The sequence below is a fragment of the Rhinolophus hipposideros genome (genome assembly GCF_964194185.1).
Source record: "Rhinolophus hipposideros genome assembly, chromosome: 13".
Taxonomy (NCBI): Eukaryota; Metazoa; Chordata; class Mammalia; order Chiroptera; family Rhinolophidae; genus Rhinolophus; species Rhinolophus hipposideros.
The window spans coordinates 14,832,256-14,850,290 of record NC_138059.1 but is presented as its reverse complement, the minus strand read 5'-3'; the positions used below and the strand labels follow the sequence as shown (position 1 = coordinate 14,850,290).

Here is an 18,035-nt window from a genome sequence, read left to right as displayed (position 1 = left end):
GCCACAGAATATGAGCAGTAGTTAAAACTGTTATAGGGAATTAATGATGTGTTTAAGCACCATTTTTATTTTGTTTTGTTTGTTTGGTTTATTATAGATGCAGTTGTTTTGGTTGACTATTCCAATAAGTTTTCTCCTATCCTTTGAAATGGAAAAAATATATTGTAACACAACGAAAGTCTGCAAGACCTTAGTTCATAGAGTAATGAACTACACCTGAAATGAACAGTAATCAGGATTTTTATTTGTCAACAAATATTTATTTATTTACTTATTATTTATTTATTTTTTTGTACTCACTTCTGCCTTTCTTTCTTCCTCTGGATTCCCAAGTTGGTTTTATCAACATCCTTTGATAATGATGATTGTCAATGACTCATTAGACACCCAATTGTTTTTCTTTAAAGAAAAGATTTTGTGGTCAGGAGAAAATATTCTCTGACTTTCTAGACTAATGTCACTTAAACTTTTTTTAAAGTGTCTTAAATCAAAGTGTTTTCTCTGAGACCATAAAACCATTTGTGTAGAACATCTTGTTAACAGTTATGCTTTTTTTTTTTTTTTTTTCTCCTCAGAGGAATGAGGAGACCTGCCCAGAGCTTCCACATTCCTGCTCCTGTTCTGAAACCAGTAAAGGACCTCTAGGACCAGCGGGCCCACCTGTAAGTACCTCGTTCAGGCTTAAATGTTCTTTCATAATATTTATAGCAGTCACTTGTCGTGTGTCTAATATGTGCTCACCAGTGTGCTAACCAGTTACTCACTTAATCCTATGAGCAAACCGAAGCACAGAGATGTTAAGTAACTTGCCTAAAGAACACAGCTTGGAGGAGCTGCTCTTCACATCCGGGTCTTCATGGCTCTAATAGATGCTCTTAACCACTATGCCAGACTGGCTCTCATATTGCTGTCTAGTCAAGATCTTCCCTTTAAAGTCCTGTGATTTATTTTTCAGTGTCAGTGTTTTGAGCATTGGCGCCCCCGCTAGGATCTGTAAGGTTGGCATAACCTCCCTTTGCCCATTCTGTATCAGAATTTATATGTGAAGGAAGGATTTGAAATTGACCAGGAAAAGCAGCCCATCTGAGAATGAAATTCTCCACCACTGACTGAAAATTTCCTATAGAAAGGGAGGAAAGAAGGGAGGGAAGGAGGGAAGGAGGAATAGAGAATGAGTAGGAGGAGAAATCAAAAAGGGAAGGAGGGAGGCAACGAGAGAGAGAAAGAAAGCATATTTGTAAAATATAAAATGTCTATAACTGCACGATCTGGCTCTTTGAATTTACCATGATAAATCTTTTGTAATATGTTTAAATGTTCATTTTACATCTAGCCTGCTAAACGGGGATTATCATTGTTTCTTTAAGATGAGTATGATATGGCTGGTCTGTAGCTAGAAAATTACAAATATATCAAGGCAGAAAGACACAGAAAACAGGGAGAAGATGCAGGAGCAAATAAAGAAAGCCAGGCCTTGCAGGAGGAATATTCTGATGCCTGAGTGGTCCTTGCTCATTGGCTTGCCAGAGGTGGCGGGGCCCGGTCAGCGTGCATGCAGGAGCAAACCCACACCTACAGCTGGCTTGAAGCATGAAAGTTCACGCCAGGTTGGCACCACTAACAACACAATTTTCCTTCACTTGGGCACCACATTTCCTGAACTGAAAAAAAGAAAGAGAACCTGCTGAATGCTTCTGAAATATATCCCAGTAGTTTCTCCCTTATCTTTGGCACATAGAACATTTCTTTCAAGCTATGGATGTAGAACCCAAATACTTTTTTTTTTTTTTTTTTTTTAACAAAAGACTCTTTATCCCGAAGAAGCAAGTGTGGAACAGTGGTAAAAGCATTGAATTTAAATTCTAAGACTAGGCGGTGAAACTCCATTGTCTCATATATAAAAGAGCACCCACCTCTTTAACTGGTCTTACGAGGAATACACAAGATCGTATGTATAAATATTCTGTCTATTGTAAATCTTGAATCAAATGTAAGGAATGATCTTTAACTTAATCTGGGAATTGAAAGCAGTTATTTTCAACTGTGTGCAGCTTGCATTTTTTCACCCAAAAGTATGCCTTTGAGCTTTATCAAAGTTAATGCACATTGTTTAGTTTATTCAATGTACCTGCTGTAAGATGCTCCATTATATGAACTACAATTTATGGAGTAGTTTTACTGTGGAGTATTACTGTGGAGTATTTCCCTACTACAGTATTAACACAGTGAACATCCTTCGTATGTCGCTTTGCAAACATGAGTGAGTGGTCTTGCAATAGCCCTTAGAATCAGATTTGTTGGAAGGTAAGGAAGGTGCATCTTCAACATCATGAAGAAACCCCAGATTACTTTGCAAGGTGGTTTTCCCAATAGCCTCTCCCCCAGAGCCTGTATAAGAGGTCTGGTTTTCCTGCATCTAGCCTGCAAGCTCTGATGCTTCCAGACATGAGTGTCTTCCTTATCTGGTGACTGTAAAACCCTGTGTCATTATTATTTTAACTAGGACATTCCTTTCCTGCAAGTGAGATGGAACAGGTTTTCATTTGTCTCTGAAACATTTGTATTTTTTCTCATATAAATACCTGTTTATAAACTTTGCTAGGTTTTATTTTTTTGTGTGCAGGTTTTTTCTCATTGATTTGTACGTTGTGTTATGTATTTTGGACAATATTCCTTTATTAGTGATACAGTTTGCAAATATCTTTTCCTGGTCTATGGATTGCTTGTTGTTGTTTATAGCAATTTATATTGTCTAGAAATGATAATTCTAATGTAGTCAAATTTAATATTTCTGTGAGCTGTTGTCTTTTGTATTTTTCTTTATTCCTTCTTTGGTTCATGATTTATTTAGAAGTGTCTTAAAATTTTGAATCATATGTGCAATTTTTGTCTTTTTCTTATTGATGCATTAATTTTATTGTACTTTATCATGGAAGAAAGTCTGTATAGTACCAATTCTTTGACATTTGTTGGTTCTTTGACATTTGCTTTGTGGCCTTTTCTCAAGTGTTACAGATTTTTCCATGTACGCTTTGGAAGAATGAGTGTTCTCTAATTGTGGAGTTTGGAATTTTATATATAAACATCCAGTAAATCAAATTGTAAATTGTGTTAGGATCGTCTTTATCTTCATTAATTCTTTATCTTTTCGTTACTGAGATAGATATTTAAAACCTTCTGTTCCATTTGTCAATTTGTTAAATTCTCTTTCTAATTCTCCATGATATACAGATTGTGTTATAAATACGCAAAAAAAAACCCAGAACAATTATCTTCCTAGTGACTTGCTGTGTCAACATTTCTTTCGGGTTGTTTTCCTGGCATATGTTTTCTTCATCCTTTTCATGTTAACCTTTCATATCTTTATATTTTAGTTGTGTCTCTCAATAGTATATGCCTGGACTTTTTTTAAATCTGGTTTTATAATCTTTCTTTTTAGAGTTTAGTCCATTCTATTGTTTGTGATAATTAACTTATTTGGCTTTATATTCCTATATCAGTCACATTAATTTGTTCCTTTTTTTGTGTTTACACACACACACACACACACACACACACACACACACACACCAGGGTTGCTAAAAAAATTGTATACAAGTGGACACTGGTCATTGTTGCTCAAGTAGTAGCTCACCATAATCAGAAGTGTCTGGACATTGATGGGAACCACTTTGAGCACCTCTTGTAATTGCAGAAGTCACACGTGACTTGTGTTCATCTTTTGTTATTGATATATATTGAGGATTACAATTTTAATACGGTTTTCCTTTCTTAAAATGTGTAACATTTTTTTGGCACCTTCTGCATATGGCTTTCTTGGTTGATTGAAATTTTATTTATTTATTTGCAGTTTTTGGCTTTTTGCTTTTATTCTCATTTTTTTCTTTTCTCCTCCACTAATTTGAAAATTATACTCTCTATGTATGTCCTTTTAATAATTAACCTAGAAATTTTACCAAGTGTATTTGTCTTGACAAAGTGAAAAAAAAAAATCAAGATTTCTACCCTTCTTTTAACCAAAATGATGTTCTTGGAAATTTTTTCTTTTGGATCATTCTTTTTTATAATTTACCTGCCGTTGCTACCCAGTATTTTAGTATTTTTTTTACCATCACAAATTTGAGATTTTATTTTTATTCTTGTTATAAATCACTGTGTGAAGACTGCCTATACATCTGCTCTTTCTTTGCTCACAGTGTCTGCTGGTATCATTTGTATTTTTTCTGCAGTATATTCTTTGGCTGTTCCTTTAATGGGAGGCTATTGGGAGTAATTGTTCAGTTTTTGTTCCTCTGAAAATGCTTTTATTTCCCATGTTATCAAAAGATAGCTTTGATGGTTGTTACAGAGATAGTTAATTGCCTCCATATTCATGGCCACTGCTTCTTTTCAATAGTAGAACCAAGCAGGTAGTCATTCAGCGAGGGGTTTGATTTCTGAACATCTATGCATGCAGGTATGATCTTCTGACTAACTTCTGGCCAGTGAGAGAGAGCGTATGTGCAGTCATGCTGGGTGTCATTCTTACATAAAAACCAAATGCCCTCCTTAACCGTTCCCAACAGACTAGAATTGGAACCTGTGGTAGTGAGTTCATGGTCATAAGCGATGTTCTAGGACATAACATAGTAAGAAGATGGAAGCAACCAGGGTTTCACACTGCGTTACATGGTAAAGCCACTCTACTACACTGGACCAGTTATCAACTCGGGTTTTAATATAAGAAAATAATAAACCTTCTACCTTGTTTACAATTTTTAGTATTGACCTCGACTAAAGCACTCAGATGACGTTCCAAACTAATACACTGGGAGTAAAATTTTAGATTTATTTTTTTTCTCTGAGCACGTTGTAGGTGCTAATACACTGTATACAGCTTCCATTGTTGCTATTGAAAATCACCTATCAGTCAAATAAACTGTCATCCTGTGAGAAATCTTTTCTCCCTGGTTGTTTCCAAGATCCTTTTGTCTTTTGGTGTGGATTTTTGATATCGTTGTTTTTCCATTTTGGAAAATTTGAGACTTCATGAATTTGAATACCAATGTTTTCATTAAATTTGGAGTTTTCTTAATATCTCTTTGAATATTGTCTCTCTTCTATCATCTCTATTATGGTTTTCTGAAACTCCAGCTAGAGGTACTTTATAACTTCTAATTTTACTCTCATGTCTCTTAACATTTCTTATTTATTTTTTATTTGCATCTCCAGGCTTCATTTTGTGTAATATCTTCAATGTTATCTCCTGGTGTACTCTATTTTTAGCTATGTTTAATATGCAATTTAAGCTGTCTATTGTGTTTATGATTTTGATTATTATGTTTAGCGTATCTAGAAGTTACATTTGGTTTCTTTTCAAAACTCTAGTCATTTGTATAGTCTCTTCTTCTTTTGTAACACTTTCAAAACTATTTTATCTTTAAATACACTAAATACAGTTTATATTCTTTATCTGATAATTTGATAATTTCAATATCTGCAGTGTATGTGGTTCTGATTCCGCCATTTGTTTTTCTGCTGATTTTACTCATGCTATCTTGTTTCCATGTATATTGTGTGATATTTTTTTTTTGGTGTATATTTGAATTCATATTACTTGAAACTTTATCTCTGAGAATATTTTGAACCTGTGTTTGAACTATATTCCTCCAGAGAATATCTGTGCCTGTGTCTGCTAAACTTCTGAGTATACAACCAAATGAAAACCACCTAAAAGGACTCACTTTGCAGTTTTTTAGGGTTTTTTTTTTAATATCCTTACCAGCAGTGTGAATTTAGTCCCTAGGTTATATGAGACTCAGCTTCTGAGTAATATTTCTTAGGGGAGACATTTCCTACTCCTCCCATAGCTAATGTAAAATAGCATCTTGGTCATCAACCTTCTAGTGGGCCATTTTTTTGTTGTTGTTTTTTTCTAGCTTATTCAGAGTGCAGCCTTCTAAGTTCTTCAAGTTTAATGAATGTTTCATATTCTATCCTTCCCCCACCTATCATCAGTTCAAGTTCACATTTTGTTGCCTTGTGTGGGCTATAAAATACAAGCTTTGCAGCAAACATCAACCATCTTTCCCATCTGCTCCCAGGGCAGTATCACTATACATGCCTGTTGCAGCGTTTTTGGTTTGTTTTTTTTCTTCATTCCTGGTATTTAAGGATTTAGCTCTTAATCACAATAATGTTTATTTTATTTTAAACAACATTAATAAACTTTTATAGCTGGAAGGGTTTCAAGTTTTTTTAATTTGCAATACTGCTGGAACACGTTATAAAACATTTACATATGACCCAAGAGTCAGACTTTGTAAAGAGAAGAAAGCAGCAAATAAGTGAAAGAGAAAGGTTGAGCTCTGACTTGTTGAGAAAGATCATGTAAAATTGAGGGACACTATTGACAATTTTAAATACTTAAAGTATAATAAACTATTTAAGAAGTAGTACACCAACCAACAGGTCGTAAACCCTGTCTGATGATTGACATACTTGTGATTATCTCCTCATCCAACAATTTGCATTGTAGTATTTTGTGCCAGCTAAACTTGAAAAGAGTTGTAGGGAGACATGAGCAAAGGAGCCATATTCCCTTTGCCTGGACTCACCCTTTCTTATTAAAAGCATGGAATGTTACATCCACAAACATTTGTTAAGTTCTTGTCATGTGCTCAGTGATGAGGGTTTGGGATAAGATGGAAAATAAGTTAGAAATGTAAAATGGTCCCTGGCTCTTCTACATGGTGCTTCTGGCATGAGTATCTGCGAGTCACAATCATTTAAAATGTGCAAACAAACTTAGAGTTGTGCCAGACTGGGTATGCTACTTGAGATGCATTGGACTTGCTGCAAGAAACAGAAAATATGACTAACACAGTGGTATGATCCATTAGGATATTTGGACGTTCATTGTTTGCTCAACAAAGGATTTAGAGATGGATGGCCCCTAGGGAAATGGGGCTGCTCAACAATTTCATAAAGGACCCAGGTTCTCCTAGCTTCCCAATTTGCTTTTCTTTGGCCTGTTGCTTCTCGATCAAAGTGGCTCACACTGGCTAACATGCCCATTCCTAGCTGCAGAGGAGGCTGGGAAAGCAAATCTCTGTCTCATTAAGCTTTTATAATAGAATTCAAATAGAGAAAGGAGTCGGAAAGACACTTTGGCAATCAATCAACAATGTCTGCCACACTGGGGGAAAATATTTGCATCATCTGTATAAGTTAAAGACATACAACTATACAAAGAATTTCTGCGTATTAAAGAGAAAGCGACATGCATGCAACCTAGTCAAAAACTGAGTAAAATAAGTCGTTGCCTTGAGATAAAATGGAAAGAGACACACATTATGAAAAGATGCTCAATCATAGTAGTTTTAAGGGAAATGAAATTTAAAATAAGAGTAAGGTATTACTTTTACCAATCAGGTTGCTAAAAGTATAGTTTGACAATATCAGGTGTTGACAGGGACCCTCTTAAACTCTTGGCAGATAAATAAATTGACAAAGCTTTTAAAGAGCATAATTTGACAGTGTATCAAATTTCATGTATGGTTCTACTTGTTGCTACCTGAAACACTAACATTTGTACTTAAATATTAATGTTTATACTTAAGAATGTTAATTGCAGTATTGTCTGAACAGCAAAAAATTGTGGGGAAAACCCCCTCTGTTTCCAATGGTGGAAGAATAGTTGATGTATCCATCGTTCAGACAACTATGCAACTCACTGAGAATAAGTTAGATTCATATGTTAGGTCATGGAAAAAAACTCAGAAATATATAAAAATTGTGATGTCACATATGCAATCGACATACATCATATAATATCACAACTCTAGGTAATATTTTCTATAGATACATATATACACATGCATAAAATGCAATTTTGTAATTGTATTTAAAAAGTCTGGAAGATAAGCCACCAACTCACATTGGGGAGAGGAATGAATTAATATGGTTAAAAAACAAGCTGAAAGAAACCTTAAAGATCATCTGATCCAGTCTTTTCTCAACTGACGCATGCCGATATTACACAAAATGATTTTCAATAGTCACGAACGTAGCAGGAAATAAATTGGAATCACATAGTGAGAAAGCTGTTGTATTTTCAGTGGTCTTTGTATCCTTCTGCTCAAGTGAAAGTGATATTCTCATTCTGGGGCCCATATGACGGTTCTAATACTTACTGATCTCCCTTTTTAACAAAGAGCAAAACTGTGGGTCAATAACTCCAATAAGAAAAAAAAATTAGCTAAATTTAATACCATGCATAGTACGTCTTTACGGTTAACTTCTATTTTTAGCAAGAAATGCTTTTTTTCTCATTTACTGTAGTGGTATAATACGGCTTTAAACATTGATTTAAGTGAAATAGTGAGTGAATTAAAATATTCAAAGGGTATATATGCCTACCTATATTTATACTCATATATACAAGGAATGTATATTTGCAAAAAATACATATACATGTGTTTATTATGTGTGTACATATATCTATATAAAGAAAAATGCATTAAATAATAGTGGAGATGGTGCATAAATATGGCAAAAATCTTGAGGGGAAATGCAAATAACTGAAGTTACAGAAAGACTTTTTACAATGTCATAAAGAAAATTAAATTCTTACTATTTTCGCGTGCTTTTTACAGTTTAATTAAATCATTTAATCCAAAGTTGTGGTATAAGCCATACGGTTTTAGAATACTGATATATTTTATTATTTGTATTCATCAGTAGCTATAGTTTTACATCACTAAATTTTAAAAATTCTATAATTTTTTTTTAAACTTGAAAAGATTTGGCATCAAAAGTTTGTTCAAACTATGAAATTCTTGGCAAGAAAAGCTGGGTCTGGGCGGCAAGTTTCCAGTTAAGGATCAAGATGAACATATATCATTACACAACGTTTTGGCCTTTATACAAAATAAGAATTACATAATCCATACTATTAAGGACAATGGATGAAATTGACTGCTTTAAGATGTGTCTTTGTGCTAATACTTAATATCTGTTTGCCAGGGTGGTCCAGGGCTCAGAGGACCAAAGGGCCAGCAAGGTGAACAGGGTCCAAAGGTAATATTCTCTTCTCTTCTCTTCTCTTCTCCTCTCCCCTCCCCTCCCCTCCCCTCCCCTCCCCTCCCCTCCCCTCCCCTTCCCTTCCCTCCCCTCCTCTCTCTCTCTCTCTCTCTCTTACACACACACACACACACACACACACAACTAAGCATAATATAATTTTGGAGTTGAGTACTATTCACCTTTTTCAGTCTAAAGATTCTTACATTTTTATGAACATTGTGTCTAAGCCTCTCCCCTTAAGGACTTGTCTTTTTTCATCAGAAAGAATATTTAATAACTTAGTGAAATGGATGGTTTCTGAGTCAGAAATGGCTTAGTCTCCCAGGTAGTTCTCTCCTACGTTTGTGTCTTCCTTGATGTACCACACACACACACAAAATGTGTCTTTAGGGGAACACTGAATCCCAGGTAATTTCTCAAGTGGTACCTTCTTCCTTCTTTCTTTCCACTCTGTATAATAAAACACACAGCTCAATTTTCCATGCTCACTGCCCAAGGCCACCCAGTGTGGTGGTTCAGGCTGTACACTGTACAAATGCAACCACCAAGAGGACCAGACTATGCCAAGCCATGTCAAAGCACATTTTTCTATTTGCACAAAGGCGCCCTAAAGGATGGCATGAACCTGGTCATCGAGTTCAGGCTTCACCATCTTCTGTCTGGCTTCTGGGAAATCTTCTAACTGGTCTCCTGGCTCCAGTGGCTTGGTTTCTTGATTAATTCTTCACACCTACCCCCAGATTCATTCCTTTAAAGTTATGCTGGGTCATATCACACTCTCAAAAACCTACAATCATATGCGTCTTGCCTTGAGAATACAATTCACCCTCCTTGGCATGGGATTCAAGCCCTTTCATAATTCGACTCCCTGTCTCATTTTCATTGTGTTGTTCCACCTGATCTCTCCATCCACCTTGTTTCAATGTGGTTACTTATTAAATTTACATAGTAGTTGTTCTTGGAAAAGACAACATTGCCAGGTTTTTAAAAAAAATAAAATTGGAAACAAGGAAGCAAGGTAGGAGAGAATGAGGGAGAAAAAGAAGTCAATGAAAGAAGGTGGAAGATAATTAATCATGTACTAGCCAACTCAAAACTCAGACCAGAAGACATCTCCTTTTTTCATTTGTTTTATTTTCTGAGATTGTGACACATTTCTCAGGCACAGACTTCATGTGTCTTACTTGGATTCATCTCTTATGTGCTACAACGAAGGCCAGGGGTTTGAAAGCTTCTTCTCAGACAATGATACACTATGTCTTCCTTGGTTTTACCCAAGGGCTGTGCCCATGAGCTCCTGTAGATTCTGGCTCCCTCCTCCCTAACCTCTAAAATCATGATCCTATTGTTTCTCTAACATTTTCACTGAATGATGGTTCTGATCGTGAAGACATATTAGGAGTTCATAGATGTTCGATGAGCTCAAGGTTTACCCCTTTTCTCTAATAATCCATTCCCATAGGACCACTACTGATGTGGTTATTTCCATGTGGTGATTTTGATGAATCACAGCTCCAAGTATGTAGTGGTTTCAGGAAAAAGTTTTGTTGGACAAAGGAAGCTCACATGTCTATCAATGTGGACAGTGTAGGAACAGATCAACTACACTTTCCAAATGGGAAGCCCCAGTATGTATTGACTTTTTTATTCTGTGGCTTTGTCTTTCAGTTGCCACAAATAAATAATAATAGTTGAAAAGCTCAAAGCAGCCCTATCTCTCGTCTCTCCTGATCATTTTTGTGTCTTACTTTACAGAATAAAATGAGACCACCTATTTTCTGCCCTTCTACTCCATTCTGAATTCCTCAATAATATACAAATGATATATTATTAAACTATTATAAATATTAAGTAATATTTGTAATTCACCTCTATGTCTCCTCCATCATATTTTTAAAAAATCTAGCTTTCTCTCTCTGCCATCCTCTTACAACATGTTTATTATAAGAATAGTTTTTATTCAGTGGTTCTACCTCCTCACTTCCAAAATAATTCATTTTTTGGTACATAAATATTCAGAGTACCTTTATTTGAAGTTACAAAAGAACTGGAAACAATCCCAATATCCATTAAAAGGAAAATGAACAAGCAGTTTTCTGTACATCCATGCAGTGGAATACTACTCAGCAATCAAAAGGAACATACTACTGAAACATGCCACAACATAGAGGAACCTCAAAAACACTGCCATGTGAAAGAAGCAAGAAACACAGGCCACATAGTGTAAAATTCCATTTCTGTACACCCCAAATCATTCGTAACCCAAAGACAATTTCTGTTCTTCTAGAAGTCCTGTAAAATTGCTCTCGTTAAATTCCTCAATTACATCCTTATCACCAAATTATGGCTGTGGTTTAATTTTTATCATACTTGAGATCTCCACAGCATTTCACATGACTGTCACCTCTCTGTTTGAAATTTTCTCCTCCTTTGGCCTTTCCTGTACCACTCTCCCACTCCATTTTCATTTTCTTCCTAATTCTTAGGCTTTTTCATTTTGGATTATTTTCCAGGCTTCTGTCCCTTTCCTTTGTAAATGATTGTCATCTCATCTCTACCCATTTCCTCTTTCACTCTCTCAAGAATCTCCTTAATAACCTCACCCACAAACAAGTCTTCAGCTACTCCACAATCCATCCCAGCTCAGACCTCTGTTGATTCCTAAACAACTAGACACTTTCATATGGTTATCCCCATATACTTAAAACTTACTAGGTCTCAGGCTACACTCATTGTTTACCCTCACCTTACACCATTTTGCTTTTTCTTCTGTATGGACTATCTCCAGTAATGAATGCATCCATCATTTAAGATGATATCCAAGGGCTGGAAGTCTTAATTTATTTAAAAAAAATTTAAAAAGCTTTTGTTGGAGTCATCAAATGAGAGAAGAAAGAAGACGACGCTGAGGTTACCGAGATGTGTCGTTTTAGCCAAACCACAACAAGTTCTAGACTATAGAAGTTAAGAGTTGCTAAAGTGAAAGGAATGTCTTATCCTGAGAAGAAAGGAAATTAAACAATGTTGAGGCTAGGGCAGGTCCTTCCGTGGATGCTGAAGAGGCATAGTGTGATGGCAGGCTCATGATGAGGAAGGAAATGGAGGCTTGCTGCAAAGTCTTTAATAAATGCAGAGGAATGCCCCTGAGGTGGGTGGTTGGCAGTGGTGAAGGTGGAGAAAATGTAGTTCAGCTGGACGGTGTGAGCCTGCACAAACCAGGAGGGTGGTCTCGAAGCACCGCCTTTCAAATTTGTGAAGGAGTGTGGGAGGTCTAGTAACTCACATAATTGGCATAGCGTTCTTATTTATGGAAGAGAAAAATATAAAGTTGCAGCAATCCCTGTGTGTTTACTCTTTTGGTTTACTGATGACATTTTTGCCTGGGAGGTGAATCATGTGAGGTTTGGTATCTTGTTATTCTATGAATGTTTCACATCTTAAGAAAAATTATTTGAGGAGATAGATTTATAATAAGTGTCCTAAGCTGAAATATCTTCTGGGTACCAGAGGGTCTAACTTACCTCTGGGATGATTTTCCTCTCTTGTCTTCCAGGGACCAGATGGCCCTCGGGGTGAAACAGGCCCTCCAGGACCTCAGGGTCCCCCTGGACCCCAAGGACCAAGTGGTCTATCCATTCAAGGAATGCCTGTGAGTGTGTGTCAACTTTCAGATGGGTTTTATTGTTGTCACTTCTCCGTGAGTTATAAAGAATGAACTATCTTCTGTGCCTTCATAATGAGCCTCATCCTCTATCAACCTCTACACATAAGAACTGAATGAAAAATAAAAGTAAAGATTGAAGTTCATTCATTAGCCAATGTTTTGTTCAATGATGGAATCTTTTACAAACACATACAGGCCTAAGGAGTAGGTATGTCCATAAGCAATTTATCTATAGCAAAAAAAAAGAAAGAAAAAAAACAGGGCTTGACAAGTAGTGCCCTTTTTCTTGTTGGACTAAGTCCTTAATGGATGTGATAAAATCTAGAAAGTAACAAACGTTATACAAATTTAAGTTATTCATTATGTATTTGTAGTGATTGTAGATATAGAGTCATGAAAGCCTTTTATTTATAATCTTTATATCAATGGGCATCAAAGTGCAATGCACTTAGTATGCATTTTAGGTTATAAATGGTGTGCTTTTTACAGTCTCATTTCTTTGTAAAAGCTGTGTGTACCATTGGAAACAAATTTATTTCCAGTCACTGATTTTCATTAATCTTACCACAGAGACCTAGATTTATAAAAATAAAACCAATCTTTGTAATAAATATTTGAAGCAAACAGATCCTTTTAAGCCATTTTTAGCAATCTGTGCATATGATATATCTCCCTAGCTAAGAAGTTTTCTTTTCCAGCGTTATTTTCACATTTTAGAAAGCATTAACCTGCCAATTTGTACCATTACAACTATTAAAAATAAGCATTTGTTGAGGTCTTGCTACCTGCCAGTTTCTATGTTTGCTTATCCATTCTTATAAATTTCTAGCCAAAGCAAAACAAAATCTATATGGATAATGGTTTGAAAACGCTAAACTGTAAATAATATTGAAATGTTATATTATAGGCTTAGCCATATCAGACTGTATATTCTGTGTTTAAACTCTTCTGATATATAAACGTTCAGCTCCGTAGGAATGTTTACTTAAGTGGTATAGCATATGTGAGAAGTGAAATATGCTGTATTTGGATGTTAGTGGGAAAGTAATTTAATGTTGAAAACGTTAGAACCGTCTGTGGAGAAAAAGGCTAAGAATCAACCTATGTAAACTTAACCCATGTACTTTTGGATATTCAGGGAATGCCAGGCGAAAAAGGAGAGAAAGGAGAGACTGGTCTTCCTGGCCCACAGGTATTATTTCTGTTTTTTAAGTCTATTGCTCTCAGCCCTAGAGTTTTGCCAAGGGGAAAAAGATGGTAGCTTCTGAAGTCAGCTGGAAGCTTGGCCATAAGTGCTTTCTCTCTTAAAGGTGGTTAGTCGTCTCTATTCATGTACTTTAAGCCCCCTCTGAAGGTTACTAATAGTCTCAAGGTGAGCCCTGGTAGGTGACATTCCTTTCCTGTGAATAACTTCTGGGTTCTGAATTCTCTCTCATGAAGGCCTCACCTTTTTGCTATTAGGTTTGTTTGGAGGCCTTGATCTGTTTCAGGGAAGCTGGGTGAGAGGGTAACTTATATGCGTGAATCTGACTCTTTTCCTGTTTGCTCTCCCTAGGGTATTCCAGGAGGTATTGGTTCACCAGGACGCGATGGCTCACCAGGCCAGAGGGTAAGAACTCGCCCAAAGGTGATTGTTAGTACAGTAGATTTCTCATTTGCTTTTGACAGATTTCTGTGCAAGGAAGTCAGACCAGGTGTTCTTGTTCTTTTGTTTGTTTTCTTTTTCCTCCAGTCTACATTCTATCTCTCCTGCATCTATTTCCCTTCACTAACATCTATGTCCATTATTTTCATCAAAACATGGAAACTTTCATCAAACCTTCCCAAATTAGCAACACCTGTTTCTGAACAGTCCCATAACCTGAATACACTTTGCACTGAATTATATGCATTGGTTTAGTAGATTTTCCAGTTTTTTTCTAATTCTCAAGGCACAAACCTAAAGGAAATCAAGAATCCTATGAGTCAAAATCTAAGTATTATGATGATCTGCACTATTCTCCATTTATTTAATGTATGTCAACTATTTTTTTAACCTGTTCAAGTGGACAGCGATGAAAGAAATTGTGAGGATGGTTAGGAGAGGGATGACATAACATCTAGTGTTTGTGTAATCAACATCTTCACTGGGCCAGGTTTGAGGTTGTCCTCAAAGCATTTATAGCTTATTGGCAGGTGATGTCATCAAGTGAGGATTATAATACATGCTATGAGGTGGATATTTACAGAGACCTGTGGGAGCACAAAGAACAGATAACTCAGCCAGATTTGGAGGGTTGGGGAGGGCTTCCCAAAGGAGGCATCATCAAGGCGGAGTCTCAACGAAGAGACAGAAATTAGCCAGGTGCACATGGAAAGGAAAGCCATTGCAATCAGCGAGAATGACATACACAGTGGAATAGAGATGAAGAGAAGGGGGTTTATTTCCACTACCACCTAGAGTTCAGTATGGCTGGAGATTAGAGTGCATTGTGTGCTTGTGTGTACATGTGTGTACATGTGTGTGCACACATGTACACACACTTAGGTGTGGAGCAATTGTCAAGAGATGAAGCTGGAGAAGTAAGCACAAATTCACTTAAACAACATCTTTTTTTCAGACTAAGGATGTTGAGCTTTAACAGGAAGGCAATAGGAAGGCACTACATTTTTAACAAGAGAGGGAGAAACTGATCTTCCCTAAACTATCACTGATGTAGGCACGTGAGCAGCTCCATAGTTTCCCTCAAGACTGAATGATATGGACTGGCATCCACTTAGATCCAATCCAATGAAGGACAACACATTTGACATTCGGTTGTATCTTTGGTATAAGTTCACTAGGTTAAAAAACGATTGGCTGGAAAACTTACTTCTCTACTCAAACAAGGCCTGCCTTTAGTTCAGGGTAGTTATATCACTCAAGAATAAGGAGATTATTTTTTTCTAGAGGAAAGTAGGTGTGGGACCTTAAATTCTTTCCATGCTCTCTTTTTTTTTTTTTTTTTTTTTTTACACCAAACTTTCATTTGCTTAAAATCTCAGTTTAATCTCTGTCTATCAAATGGAATTACCCAGTCTACAAAGCACGGCCAGGTAAATGCATTTAAAGGAGGCGTTCTCTGAAAGTTAGATTTATGTAGGCTTCTTGTACATGTGGAAGGACTGTGTAGAAGTATTTATATGTTTTGGCAAAGGGCTTAGGCTAAGATCCTGTGTGGTTACACACCTAGATTTTTTTGTGATTCCTGAAGCTCTGCAAACGGCCATGCTACTGATTTGGTTCAGTGAATTTACTTGATTTATCTATGCATGGAGTCCAGTCTTGGCAAACAACTCCCAATTCAAACATATTAGATTAGTGTTGGGATAGTTTGGTTTTGGAATACTTTTTAAAAAAAAAAAAAACAATATACCAACACAGACTTTTTATAAATATTTTGCTATTCCTCCAAACATTTTTTTTTCTTTTATAATATGAAAAGGCTTAGAGCCATAATAAAGTGATAAGATATCTGTACATGGATTTTATTTTCCTCTCTCCTTCAATTTGTTTTTTTTTTATTTAAATTTATTTATTGGGGTGACAATTGTTAATGAAATTACATAATTTCAGGTGTACAATTCTGTATTACATCAACTATAAATCCCATTGTGATCTCTCCTTCAATTTGGATGTAAAACTTTCAGAGTATGTCCAATTCCCACTTCGAAAAATTCTTGCTTTTTAAAACTGGTTTTTCAGAGGATACTCATTCTTTATAGGACCATGTTAAAAAACAAACAACAACAAAAATACACAAAGATTGTGGGACTCCTGTGACCATTGTTTTTTTAGAAACGATATCTGAGGGCAACACTATTCCGGTGTACAACTCTTAGGGGTGCCATTTATACAGAGTAAAAGACAAGGTGTAATACGGCTGTCCTGCTTGAAGGAAGGATCATGTATATATTTTTTAATATCTTAGTATCTTATGTAACAACCAATTGAGCACATATATTAATTGAGTACATACTATGTGCCATGTACTATGGCCAGCCAGGAGATCTGTATCCTTTACTGCCTCCATAATGCAAAGATCCAAAAAAGAATAAATGTTCAATATCTCACCGAGGTAATTTGTAGACCTGCAGGAGATGGAAAGACGGGATGGTGTTAGGAGCATGACTCTTGCCTCCAGGTCAGGAAAACTAATGGGTCTTCCTCAGAGACAGTCGAGCAGGAAGAAAGGTGGGTGAAAACAGTGCTGTAGATGGCTCTGGTCTGTTTAGTCAAATATCTGAGGACTTAAGGAAAGCGAAAGGTTTAAAACAATTAGATAGTTACTCAGTAGGATTGTCAAGTAGGAGGTCCAGGACTGTCTTATGTGGTGGTGGGGACAGGTCAAGGACATGGAGCAGCTTCACTGAGGGCCACATCCTTCTGGGGCAGCAGGAGTGTCTAGGTCTCTGTGGTTAGGCAGTGGCAGAGAGGTTGCCGAAAGGGTACTAAGGATAAACACTGATGATTATTCCTGCTCTGCCACTGGCCATTCTAAAAGGCAAACCTGCAATCAGACGGTAACAACTGCGGCACAGAACAGACTGAGAGCAAGCACAGTGAATGATGAGACTGACGGCTGAAATGCGCAAGAAGCCACTTTCAGAAAACTGCCCAGTGCAGCTTGACTGTCCTGGGAATAAGGAAGTAGAAATAGTGTGTCTTTTCTTTCCTCTAAGCACTTCAATGACTTACAGTTATCGTGCTCTCATTTCCCCCGGATCCTGAGTGTGTAAAGCCTCCTGTAGTCACAGAAGGAGGAAGCCGGGATAAATCTACGTGACAGTGTCAGTCAGTGCTTCTAAATCCTTGGGGAGTCTCAGGGGGGTGAGGGAGGGAGGTGTGCTGTGGGAGTGGTAGGCTATTCTTACTGTACATTCTTCTTTCCTTTTAATCTTTGTCGTCTTTTATGGACAGTTATCAGCTGACCCATAGTATCATAAGATGCGATAAATGTTTATTGTTTTAAACCCATCGCCCAACGCTAGCACTGTCACCTTGACTATTAGTTTAGGGAAAGATTAGCCCTTCTTCCCTGGAGCTCGGGCCTCTTGATTTAGTCTGAAAGGAGGGACAGCTTCCCAAAGAATAAAAAAGGAGAAGATTAAACCTCTCTAAACAGGGAACATGTTTTGTAATGTTTCTGGCTTATTCTGGCTTTTCCCAGGGGGATCTTTGACTCTTAGAGGCAGCTGATATTCCACCCTGGGCCTGAGTCCATGGCAAGTCCTGTAAAAGTTGGACTTCTTCATTGACCACGTCTCAGCCTCTTGCTGGGAAGGC

General features: G+C 36.9%; 1 protein-coding gene across 3 annotated transcripts in view; it reads left to right on the top strand.

Annotated features, from left to right (window-relative positions):
- Positions 1-18,035, top strand: part of COL14A1 (collagen type XIV alpha 1 chain) — a 202,731-nt gene that overhangs the window by 142,740 nt on the left and 41,956 nt on the right. For all 3 annotated transcript variants that reach the window (XM_081070910.1, XM_081070912.1, XM_081070911.1), the window contains exons 36-40: positions 576-662; positions 9,007-9,060; positions 12,620-12,715; positions 13,869-13,922; positions 14,286-14,339. In XM_081070910.1, coding sequence (XP_080927036.1) covers positions 576-662; positions 9,007-9,060; positions 12,620-12,715; positions 13,869-13,922; positions 14,286-14,339 — 345 coding nt within the window. The remainder of the gene's footprint in view (positions 1-575; positions 663-9,006; positions 9,061-12,619; positions 12,716-13,868; positions 13,923-14,285; positions 14,340-18,035) is intronic.